Source organism: Falco rusticolus, chromosome 1 (assembly GCF_015220075.1).
Source record: "Falco rusticolus isolate bFalRus1 chromosome 1, bFalRus1.pri, whole genome shotgun sequence".
NCBI classification, from domain to species: Eukaryota; Metazoa; Chordata; class Aves; order Falconiformes; family Falconidae; genus Falco; species Falco rusticolus.
The window spans coordinates 17311324-17324555 of NC_051187.1; the positions used below are offsets into that span (position 1 = coordinate 17311324).

Consider the following 13232-nt stretch of genomic DNA (forward strand, 5'->3'; position numbering starts at 1 on the left):
CCAATCCCAGAGGTATATAATTCATGGGTATTCCCAGGGAATTGGTAATCACTTGTATTTCCCATTTTTAAAGGGATGTCATTATTAACCATTAAAACATTTAATCAGTTCTTCGTTCGGTATATCAACTAACACCTATTGCTATGTAAAAGCAACAGATGTACTTGTGTTCACAACTTTATGTCTATCTAGGTGTAACTTGATTTGTGTCACTGTGTTTTGAATTTTCTTCTGTTTGCTCAAAACTAAAGCTCCTCCCAAGGATTCAAAGACGGAAGTTTTAAAATTTCCAGGTTTTAATCAGTTTTCTGGTTAGCCTACCAAATCTGAAGAAATACTAACTGACTGTATCATAAAAGCAAATGTCATAACTACCTTGTAAACTTCAACTGTTTCATTTGAGAACTTAATGTATCCTAAAATCCTACAAAAAAAAAAGATAAACTTCATGGTGTCCTTTAACGTTGAAAAAATGGAATTCTTCTAACCCGAGAAGAAAAAAAAATTCCAATAGAAAAAACTGTTAATGCAGAGAAACATTTAAAATCAGCCACCCTGGAAGAAAGGTACTTGGTTGTACTTGGAAGGGAGAATTTGTATCTTCTTTGTATGATAAGCACTACTGATATGCTTTGAAAACAACCCTGAATAGGAAAAGGTACTTGAATAGAATACTGTAATCAGTAAACAACTGATAGTTGTATCGTAAGTTATTTCTACTGTTTAATGCAAGGAGCATTTGAACATCCACTACCACTTTAAAACACAACTCTATTTCCACCACGGTTCCAAAGAATTTATATTTGATCACAAAAGTATGGTTAGAAGATGAAGTGGCTTCATAAGCAAGATGGCACAATATTATTTAACCCCCTGGCAACTGGGCTTGTGACTTTTGGATTCTAACTGCTAATGAAACAGTAACACAGCCAGCCAAACTGTAGCTGGTTAGGACAACAGGTTAAGGCTTAACTATAAACAATTGTCTGTAATTAATAAAAAAATCTCTTTTCAGGTAATACTAATAACTACCTGCTACATGACAGCATGGTTTATAGTATCCCTTCCACTCCCTACCAGTTTCATGAAACTTTTTCTCCTTATTGACAAATTAATACTCCTCCAGTTCTATGAGGTTTTACCCTCTGAAGATAACTCCAAAGCATTTAGAGGAACTATAATACAGTGTACAGGAATAAAACGTTGTTTTCCTTTGTAATGTTCAAGTGAGGTCTGTTGGTTTAGGAGGACTGAAGTAATAAATAACAGTTTGCATTTGTTAATATGCACAGACTATTAGAAATAGGAAATCACGTTGGTTTTATATAAAGTTAACCTTTTTTTTTATTTACAGTGTAGTGCTTACTTTTCTGTACTCTTATAATACATTTGTTTCGTTCCATTCTGGGAAGCAATACTATTGGGTCAGCTCTCCCAGAAATATACAAAAAGAACAGTTTCAGGTGAACACTGGTGTCATGTCCCATTCTCTCTCCCCTCCCCTCTTTTTATTTTTAATTTCACATGCCAATCTTCACTTTCAACAGCCAGTTTTCCTTAAAAATATAAACCTAATTCCCTTCCTGAACTGACATGCTGGTGAAACAGATGCCTGACCTTCCAAATTTCTTTTGTAAGTGTACTTAGATTTCTACAAAGCTACTAAGTAATTTTCTTCAGAGAACAGAGTGACTATCCCTCACGCTATCCTTCTTCACGCAATTGAGCTCAACTGGTAAAAGAAATGTGCATTAATCCAGAACTGTTTGGGGTATGTGATAAACCTAAAGCCTTGGACAAAACAAAACGTCGTTCAGTTTAAAGGGAAGTGCTGCTGGCTGGATGCCACTTTAGATCCAAGTACACAAAAGACACATTTACAATAAAAAGTTTCCTCTAGCATTATTCTAGGACCACTGCCATGCACCAGACAGCACCTCAAATTTGATGCTAAGAGACTGGAGAATGCCCTTCTCTCATCTAGAATTGATCACTGCAGTGCTTTGTGCATTACCACATCTAAATATATACACTCAAATCTTTAGCTGCTTGCAATTTGGCAGCTACTGTTTCTATATCTACTTAAAAATTTAGAGCTTTTCTTCAGTCTAATTAAAAAAAAATAGTTCAACACAACACTGATTTTTTGGAATTTAGTTATCGGTAATGGGATGTACTGCCTGTGATTCTATTATGTTACATATTTGGATGAACTCAAGGTGAAATCAAATACACTATTTTAACCTTAAGGAACATAATCCCCTGTGAACATAATTCATCTTTGACACATTCTTTTCAACTTAATTGTGTATCATTTCGAGCACAAAACCACTGACTTTCTGGAAATAATTTGGAGTAAATTGTAAAAGTTTCAGCCATACTACAGACCAAGTATTTCCAAAATACCATTTCAGCATATGCTTCTAAACCAAAGCATTTCCAACTCTTTCTAGAATGCTACGTATTCTTTGAATGTAAATGTTTTTATACTAGAGTGTATTATATTTCAGTAAGACAAAAAAAATGTTGTGGCTGAATAAGTGCTTCAAGAAAGTTATGCAAACATTGAAAGAACATTGTGCTAGGCAGCCACCACTAATATAACCTTACTAGTCCTTATAGGATGTGGTTTTTTTCCAGCAAGGCTGTAATTAGGCACACACTGTAGACAACAAAGAAGTCTTTGGTTGTTCCCTTAAGCTCAGAACACATCTCTAAAACCAAAGCGGAGTCTGTTCGGGCTTTAAGTGTGAACCTATGATTTTCTTGTTTGATTTGGCACTACTAATAACCAGAATCCAGCTGTTCCTAGTATTATTCTGTGATACTTCATTTTGTTTCTTAGCTTCACCAAGCAGTCCCCAAAAGCTCTAAAAGGTACATGCAAGATAAAGCAGTGACAGTGGCTATTATCACCGGAAAAAGTGCCAGCAACTGGATGACTGCTAACTGGCATCCACAGACCACTACAAAATCAGTGGTCTTACAAACTAGTCAATAATAAATGTTCTTTTTCAGTAAGAAGAAAGTCTAGAAAAAACACTTTTCAATATTCATTGGGTTTCTTTTCCTTTATGAATGCCTAGCTTCAACTACGAAGTGCCTGTTCTAATGGAACATCACCTATCTGTAAGACAAGAGCTGTTGAGCTCAAAAGGAAGGAAGTGTTGATGAGGGTAATCACACAGCAGTGCAAGCAACAGGATGCTACTTTGGCCAGCTGCTGAAAAATACAAATAGTCTCAAATTTCTTTGATTGGAGGCACTTCAAAATACTATTTTTCGAAGGCACTCTAGAAGTTTTTGCCTAAAGTTAGATGAAGCCTGAATTATCAAAATAGTAACATCCTCTGTATCAGGATGAGGTTACGTTATGTCATAATTTCATACCCCAAAATTGCAAGCTAATAAAAGCAGTGTTAGCTTCAAAAAGGTTTACAGTTTCACGCTAAGTGGCAAGTGTCATACACATAGTTACACTAAAGAAGGCAATAGAGATTAGAAAGATTATATACTGCGATCAATAATGATCTAGTGTGTGAAACACATTGCTTCATTATGTTATTATTTTATGTTACAACTATCTTCATCTTCCCAGCTGTTTTCTGATACAATCTTTTGTTCAATCTGAACTTAGAGTAGCATTTTCCTAGTGTTTACCCTAGATCTTCACAACCAAAAGCCTCACTACAGTAAGTCAGGAAGTAACTTCATTTCTATACAAATGACGTTAAGTTTCAGTGTATGAAAACAGGTAAGTGAAGATGGAAATGTACTGTTGCTTGGTAGAGTATTAAGTTAACAAGCATTTTAACAATGCAATAGCCTTCACTAGCAATGTCAGACAAAAATTTACAATACACAGAGCATGATATACATTTATTTAGAATGACATAAATGAGCCCACAAGATGTGCTGTCCTGCTCCTCCTCTTACCTGTGTAGAAGGTAAAGAATTCAAATGGGATTGAGAGGAGTCCAAGGGTGAGCATTTAGAAAAAATATTTTTTGCATATTTGGTGTTTTAAACATGACATAATAATTAAGTACATCTCTTTAAATTTATATCCTACCTGAAGGTCTTTCACATTTGGAAACGGAATACCTATGGTTATAACCGCACGGGCATTCGCATCACAGAAATCCAAGCCTTCGCTAACTTTTCCTCTGCATACAGCTATAAGGAGTGCTCCATCTTGAACAAGCCAGAGAGGAATACACAAATCATTCTCAGTCATAAACTGAGTATCAGAAGAAAATTTCAGTAACATCTTTTAAAGATCTAAACAAAATACAGCATAATACATGTATCAGTCTGTAAAAGTGAGTGGATAGAAAAATAGAGACTTCTTTGTTAGAGGGACGAGATTAACTCCATTTCGATCAATAATATTGTGATTTTGAACATCAACTACCAAAATAATTTTGCACTGCATAATACAGTGGTACTTAATTATGCAAGAACCATCTGTATCCACAACAAAATATTAAATTTTAAACCTTGAATTTTGCACTCCAATAACCACGCTATTTATTTTTTTACATACTATCATTCTTTATCCTCTACAATAATATTTAAGTATTTTGAGAAGAAATCTTATAGTGCCCATAATAGAAGATGGTAAATCACAGTTATGTGACGTACTCTAATGATTCTTTAAGAAGCCACTCTGCCCCTACTCGCTAGACACACAACTGCACATCCTTGCACAGCTCACTGCCTTTTGAATATCACTATTAGAATTATGCATCATCCTGTACTTTCCTATATCCTCATGTAACAACATAAATAGCAGTTAATCTTCCTCATTTCTCACAATACCTACTAAGCTGAGGTTTATTTAACTCTTTACCCATACCTTCTAATAGTTAAGCACTCAAAGAATAATTTTGGTGTTTTTTTTAACCTTTAAGAGTCTGTAACAGCTATTTTGTATGTCTGAAGAACATACCTTTTTCTCCTTTACATCTTATCGCATCATAGTATATATTCAGTAGTTCATCAAAGTCACTCTTTGCCCCTCCTTGAGGCTCGGCAATGACCGTCTTAATCAGCTCTAGGTTTCTCCATAAGCCAGTGTGCATCCAGCGATCTTTTAATTTGTCCAACAGCTGAAAAACAAACAGAAAAATCCAGAAGAGCCGTAATGAAAGGTCAATCACTTAAACTGTTCAAATAAAGCACAGTTTATATATAAAGTTTATATATATAAATATAAAATTTTATATAAAGTTTATAGATAAATAAAAGACAGTTATTTTAGTGAAATTATATAATTCAGATTTTGTATTTATGAATACAAGTTTCCCAACCATACACACTGTTCCACAGCTATGCAACACTTTGTAAACATGATGGCCACTAATTTTGCTAACTAGAAAAAGTGCAGATTTTTGAGTTAACAAGGCAAAATTCTCTGAATCTACAAGAGTGGTCACTGAAAAGCATCTTCTGGTATTCCTCAAAGCAAGAGGAATGTCATCCAAAGAAAAAAGGAAATTAACTGTTTTTGTGGTTACCAAGAGATCCATAAGTAAGACTGGAAGCAAATTCTAAATTAACCTGAATCATGTCTTTATATCTTAAATTCTGACAATTTAATATTTTAAAATGAACATCGATAAGTTGGGGGAGGAGGTATTGATGTAGGATTTATCAACAGCCTCCTCTGCTTCTTGAAAGGCCTGTCAGCTTTGTTGTATCTACCAGATTCTGAAGTGTGCACATTTTAGTCCAAATCAGTACGTGTTCAAATCTTGCAAGCAAATAAGCTTGTTCCACCTTTGGTATGAAATAAATTAAAATGTCTTGCATTACAAAAAGAAAACTCTAAAATTACCACAGAAACTGAAGTCTGATGGGTGGGGGTCATTTCGCAGTTAACAGTCATCAGGTGCATCAATCTCTAGACTGAATGTTATCAAGACAGAGAGCAAAACAGTCCCTCCTTCCCCTGACACATTTGTTTGATGGGGCACAATACTGCCCTCAAGACAAAAGCAAGGCAACCAACACATTTTAGAATGAACTGAGTAGATCTGGTTCAGTGGACAGAAGTAAATACCCCGCTTCACTCCTTTTACCGTTCAGTGATCATTAGTGTGTCACTAAGTACTGTGCAGTAGAGTTACTGAGTTTTGTGCGTACAGAGATTTTAAATTCACAGATTCTGTAGTAAGGGTTATGCTCTTAATTGGGCTGCACTTCCCTCGAGTCCACTCACTGAAGACTTTCTCAGTATTTGCTTCAGGCTATATAAACTGCTCCATCTGGAAGCTGCACTTGCCCCGGTTCATTCCTCAAAAAGCCACGGCATCTCTTACATCCCATGCACTTGCTTTTACTGATGCACTCCAACCAAGATCTCAGGATCTTGAATGGTTAGGTTGTTACAAAATTAATCTGTCCCATGTCCAAATACACAGTTTAAGTGTTACTGTGAAGCAGAACTAATGGTAACTAATTGTCACATTTGACTTTACAGGGAGAATACTTGCAAATTTATAGGAAACTGTTTACAAGAACTCATGCATATTTCATGTTCTCAGCATTAAAGATCTGAACTTATTCTTTGACCCTAAGTATTTGGATCGGTTCCTTCTGAGGTACATGTGGTTCAGAGCAGACAAATGCTGTGCTATTCTCAAATTTTCCCTAGCTTTGTTCAAGCCTCTACTGAGGGAATTACACTTGCTTAATACTGATGAGACACCATCATCAAGCAAGCACAGAGAGACTAAGTGATGAATAGTAGGAACAGTTTCCTACACATACAGATCTAACTGCAGAATAAATCATCTCTCCTAAATGTGTCTGTCCTACTGTTTATCCTCTTCTCTACCAGCTCTGTCATTTCCTGGCAGCATCCTGCCTGTAATCTCTTTTTATATAAAAGGTCGTAATATTATGACCAAGCAATGACTGTCCATCTTGCCATCCGCAGCCTGTCACTATGTTCAGTTCTTGGATATGATATGGAGATAATTCTGGTAAAGAAAAGAATCAAGCATATTATGCCTCTAAGTACATCCATTTGGGATCTGTTAGAGCTGCCAGTGACTGTAACATTATTAGCTTTCCGGATTTCATTCTTTCTTCTGCGAAACTGATGTCTGCCTGGGCGTCCACTTCGCAATCTATGCTAAAATCACTTCTAGCACTGCCTGCTGTTCACCATGCGTGACAAAAGGAGCCCAGTAAGATAATAGAAACAGAATATATTTGGGTGTAACTGAATCTGACATTTACATACATAAAACTATCGATGCTTTGACTTCTAAGGGTCATTTGCCCCTGACTTCTACTCCTCAAATCATCGCAGATACTGAAATTAACTGGTATTTTTCAGAAACACACCTTTATGAAGTGTTCTTAGCAGAAAAATTGTTTCTTAACTTCAGAGAATCAGAAGTCTGTTGATAATCTAAGAAAGGGCAATATTGCTTACAAAAATCACTTAATCCCTCAGTTCCATGTATTTGTTCTCTCATATTTGAAAGAACTATAATTTATATTTGAAGTTTAAAAGATGGCAGTAGAAAATCCCTCCAAATTCTTAAGAAAACACATTTTCTCTTTTGTGGGTTACCCAGCCCCTCCAGGTAACTATCTCTTAGACCAAAGTAGGTTCAGGTTTCTTATTCAATTGACAGCAATCACCACAACAGAAAAATCTACTATTTTTGATGGAAATGTGCGAATTATTCATTAAAATCTTTGGCAAGAATGGAAAAATTCATTTAGTTCACACAAAAACTATTACCCTCTTCCATTTAGTGGAGTTTGCTAGATAAGGAAACTTCTTGCATGCAGGAAAGTATGCACAAACACAATACCCATGCTATAAACACAAACACTAAAATGATGAGAATTACGGATATGACCGAATACAAATAAATAAAATATAGAGTGTATACCTGCCTCATAAGAGCCAGGAACCAAGTGCAAGTTTCTCATCAAAAATTATTTCACTTCGGGTTGAAAAAGTGCAAATGGGAGAAGATATAATCCAGGAATCAGAGGAAGCAGCCATTAATGCCCACAGTCACTTTTTCTACCCAAGGGAATAATAGTTTCTGCAGTGGAAGGCAGTCTGTGTATATTTTATTAAATCCCTTAAAAATGGATTCTCAAATGGTTTATTAACAAATGGTCTTCCTCCAGGAGAGCAGAAAATCTTGTTAAAAAGAATCTGTCATCTTTCCATGCACTGAAGGATGTTTACTTTGATAGCTTTCTCCTTTTTTTCCTTTCTGCAATTTAAAGACACCTGTAAGCTATGATCCATAGAAACTATGACTTCAGTATTTAGATTCACCATTCATCTTTGTCAGCATCCCCCTTGTTAGGCAGTTTTTGAAGCACTCTTGAAGATCCGGAATGGGGGAAACTTTTCTCAACATCTCTTGCCATTATGTTGCACTCCTAGACAAAATCCTCTCATCCTGTGTCCACCAAGGATAAGCTTTGCCCCTTTCCATTTGCCACTTTGTTTTATACAGTGCCAAAAATTGCATTAGGGTTTCCCATGTCATGAAGCAAGACCAAAGATTTGTTTAATGTCTTTTACCCTAAGGCAAGCTCATTGTAGTTTCCAGCATCTTAACAAAGTTGAGAAGTTAACTTGCAGCAATCAAGTTGCTGGGGATGCACTTTTTCTGCAGTATTTATTACCTCCTGACAGTGATTTTTGAAGTAGCAGTTACCTGAGATGAGAGAGGGTCTAACTGAAAACGCTGTAACACGATGAGTTACTTATTCTGGTTTACAGTTCCCTAGCTCTTCTCCTGCTACAAGCACCTGCTACTAAATTTCCTTACACAGAATATTCCTTGAATATTTTAGCATTGATTCACGTAGTGAATGGATTGTACCTTGCCAGCACAGTAAAAAGGCACCACAGAAACAATCCTTCCATCAGAAAGTGCTTGGGGAAGCAATGGAACACTTGAAAATACGACAGGATGTTCAAGAGTGATACAGGGCAAAAAGGATAACAACCTAAGCAGTACCTGACAGCAGAGTACAGTAACTCTGGCTTTACTGCTTAGTTTAACAACTAATGAATAATAACTATCAGTTACAATTAGACTGTATATTCTTGTGCACCTTTAAATCTATATGCTGTCTTGTTAGCCATACATTTCTATAATGATAACTGAACAAAAGTTATTTCAAGGTGCACAAAATCTACACATATCTTGTAACCTTCTTAAAAGTCTGCCATTATACACTAAAAAAACCCACTTCTTCAAACTTCAGTATTTTTTTCATCTTGTTTCTATCTAAGATATATTTTTTTTAATAACAGTATGAAGTTCTACTTTTCATTGTTATTCAGATATGAAGGGCAGCTGAGGGGGGAGAAAGGAAGCAGCCATTAGGTTTTTCTTAATAAGAAAATCACAGTATTGGCACCACTGTTAGTGCAAAGAGTCAGAGATTCCCAAGGGACTAACATTGATCTAAAAGCTTTTTCCCAAGCAGAGCTCTTCATGTGTTTGCTACCAGAATTTTCTTTTTGAATAAGCACTGCTTCAAATCAAAGTGTGTCTCCAGTGGGCTGGAAACGTGTTTGAAGGGTCAAATAGAAGTTCTACACGCAGTCAGCATAAAACTTCAGCAACAGAAAACAGACATCTCCGGCCAGCACAGAGGCTGAGCAATAGGACTTACTTCCTAGACCCCTTTTGGGTAGAACTAAGAAGGCTGTGCTACACTTGAGAATAAAAGAGCTGTTGCTTGCAGAAAACAGGGTTATCATCCAACCCACCAACATGTAAAAGTAACACACTAAGATGTACAGTACTGCTAAAATGATGTACATTTACATCATCTTTTAAGTATCAGTCTATTAACGCACATTCTACACACAGACACCAAAGTTCTACATTTACATGAAACTGAATGAGGAAGAGGTGGTGTCAGTTTTAGAAGCAGCTAAAATCTCACAATACAAACATTTTCCCTTCAATTTCAAGGCTGCAGTACATGGTAGTGTGTCTTCCTTCTTTGAAAGGTAATATAGACATCTTAAGATCATTTCCAGCTATATGTAAAAATTGAGAAGTTTGGCCTGGGCCATTCCCTGCTGCATACCTACAGCTGATTATAGAAAGTATTTCCAAAGGGAATGTAGACTAAACTAGAACACTACAGACATGCAGATTAGGGACTTCAAACATAGAATAAAGGGATCCCCAAAGCTCTGTCTGGTGGAGAAGAATATACTTTTAATCTACATCTACAAAATCGAAATACATCATTATTTTCCTAGTACACAGACCAGGGAAATCACAGATTCTCTAACTAGACATTTTCTTTTTCTACATAACTTTGGAACTGTCTTACAGATTTATTCTTTTTTTAACTCTGCAACACCAAAAACATTTTAAGAAGCTGCAGATGTATGTACCTGCACCCAGCTGTGCCTCTCTCCACATACAGGATGAACAACTATTTCAGCAACCATAATTAGATTCAGAGGGAGACAACAGAACCTGTCAAACTGAATTGTGCTCTTTAGTCCTTTCACAATATTACATTGTGAAAAAGACCATAAATTCCCCATGTATGCAAAATCAACCACAAAGTAAGGAAATTGTATCCAAAGGCAATTCGAGCTGCCTAGAAACCTAGCTAGGATAAGGGAACAAAACTAAAACCTACTCATTTAAATAAAACAATCAAACTTTTTCCATACATGGTGCTCTAATTTTAAAACTAACGCTTCTTCCACTCTCATCTGAGTCATGCTTATGAAAATGGAACAGGTGTCCCTGCACATTTTAAACATACATTAATAAGGTCTTACAAATTTCCAAAGTATGCAACATAATGTCTACTGGCATTTCCATTTCAATAACACAAAAGAGAAAAAAACACATCATAAAGTACACCATGGGAGATGTAAATCTGCATCTGATGGATACTGTAATTCAGTAACCAAAAAAGGTAAATAACCTAGAGACAGTGCTCTAAACATCTAACAAAACTTAATAGTATTAAATAATTTCTGCTCTTTGAAAAATCTTTTCAATTAGAAAAGTTTTTCATCTATCATTAAGAGTGTGGATGAATCAAAGTCTTCTAAAAACATACTATTTGACAGACCTCACTAGCAGTGTGCTTAACATTTTAAATATTTCCTTTAAATTTTAAGCCAGATGTAAATATAATTTATACTTTCTTCAGTAACAGCGGACATTAATTTCTGTATCTTTCCTCTTTCACGGATCTGTTTTGCTTCAAGACATAGAGTAACACAGGCATTCAGCGAGTGGTTTTATCTTATCTAAGCAAGAGGAGGTGGCAATGGAGTGGAGGAGGCAGAGGACTACCAATTTTATACCGAGTTTATCCACTGAGTTTTATCAAAAGTTTTTGCTTCAATGCAGTGCTTGTATCTTGACAGAAAAATAACAGGTGTCAAAACCAAATGAATAAGAGACTTTTTTCCCTTTGCATCTACTGAAAACCCTTACATTCAGAGATAGTGTCAAGAAAAAAATACTGTTTTCTTGTCTTACTACAAAATGTTTCCTGTCATTTGGACTGTCTGAAAAAAAACCCAAAAAGGACATACACACTACAAGTTGTCACAGGACAAATCAACCTGCACCTGCATCAGCTGCCTCCTCTCTTCCTTTCAGAAAGAAAAAATAAAAAAACTATACACTCTGACAGATCCTTCTGCAAATTTAAGCTATTAGGATGGAGGACATCATATTTTCCACTAAAGTAATCCTCTGATGATCTCAAGGCACAGATGTTTTAATAATGTATCTAATTCCATAGGTATTGCATTACCTTTAATAAGCTTCCAGGATGATGCAGTTTGCTGAGTCAGCTGGTTAGCTACAGCTGTAACTTTTTGTTCAAATCTGGTCTCAAAGCTCTAGAGTCTGTTCAGCATGATGTTCAGATTAATTACCTCGTTGAATGTTCTACTTGTCTTATGAAAGAATGACACTGTGTCTATATTAGTGATAATCCCCGAATATATTCAGTGATTAAATAAATGCATTTACTACATCACTTAAACACTAGTGGCCTTAAATTCATGTTATTTCAAAGCTGCCCTGGAGAATGAATCTGGCCAGACTCCACCTACTTTTTTTGTATCACTTATACACTGGTACTACAGGCTCATATTAAACTAACTTCTTCATGAACTAAGATGTTTTGGAAAAGTACAGAATTAGCAAAAGTATTTTGACAGTTCTCTGAACTAAAAGGGTTGCCAAGCATCTGTACTAAATGGCCTGGAATCCTATAAAACTGACCTCCAGGACTGTCGGAACTCTTCAGTTTGGGGGAACCAACAGTTTACAAAGCCAACATGGTGGTATGGGATCAGGAATTAATTCTGTTTCCACCTTTAGTTTAAAAAAAACACCAAACACAACCAATGAAACAACAACAAAAAAAAACCCAAACACCAAACCCAACAACAGCAGCAACAAAAAGAGTCCTTTGAGGTTAATAATGAAGACAAAGGAAACAGTAGAAAGAAGAAAGCAAACAGGGTAATGAAATTGGAATAAAAGATAGAAGGTTCAAGAGATAACTGCCTGGAAGGATTCATGTGAAAGGAAAAAGCTGAGTTTCCTTCCAAAAACAGCAGGGAAAATATTTGGGCCCACTACCCAATAAAATCTAATGTCAGTTATCCAAACGTTTAAAATAAATTTTGAATAGCACTCTAGATCTATTATAAATAGTACTATAAAAAGCACAATGTCCCTTAACAAGAATAAAAGGTCACATGTATGAAAAGAAAGCAATGAAACCCAGTAACATTTATCAACATCACCAAAAATACTACATGCTTTCAAAAGGACTGAAATACGCACTTTTAGCCACAAGTAATTTACCAAATTGGCAGAGCTAAATTACATTTCATCTTTTTTCCTTTTTCCCTTCTTAAACAACCTGTATGCATTTTCGATGGTGATTTTATTCTTAATCACATTCCTCACAAAAAAAAAACAAAAAAAAAACCTCAGGTCTGCTTGACACCCAGACATTTGCACTGCACTGGGCTGGGACCATACCAGCCAAGAATAACTTAGGCCATTGAATTATTTAAGCAGTTGTTCGCACTCAATTAGATTTTCATGAAAGGTTAAGTAATAGACTGATTCACAGAAACCTCTTCATGTTTATGGGCGTATCTAACGTAATACATGGAGGTATTTAAAATTCATTCTTTTGAGTGACTAAGCTGATAC

The 13232-nt window shown here is 35.9% G+C and overlaps 1 protein-coding gene across 6 annotated transcripts in view; it reads right to left on the bottom strand.

Annotated features, from left to right (window-relative positions):
- BRIP1 (BRCA1 interacting protein C-terminal helicase 1) overlaps positions 1-13232 on the bottom strand; it is a 73695-nt gene that overhangs the window by 26351 nt on the left and 34112 nt on the right. For all 6 annotated transcript variants that reach the window (XM_037371553.1, XM_037371544.1, XM_037371535.1 and 3 more), the window contains 2 exons: positions 4952-5111; positions 4073-4194 (listed from right to left, as the gene is read on the bottom strand). In XM_037371553.1, the coding sequence (XP_037227450.1) occupies positions 4073-4194; positions 4952-5111 (282 nt within the window). The remainder of the gene's footprint in view (positions 1-4072; positions 4195-4951; positions 5112-13232) is intronic.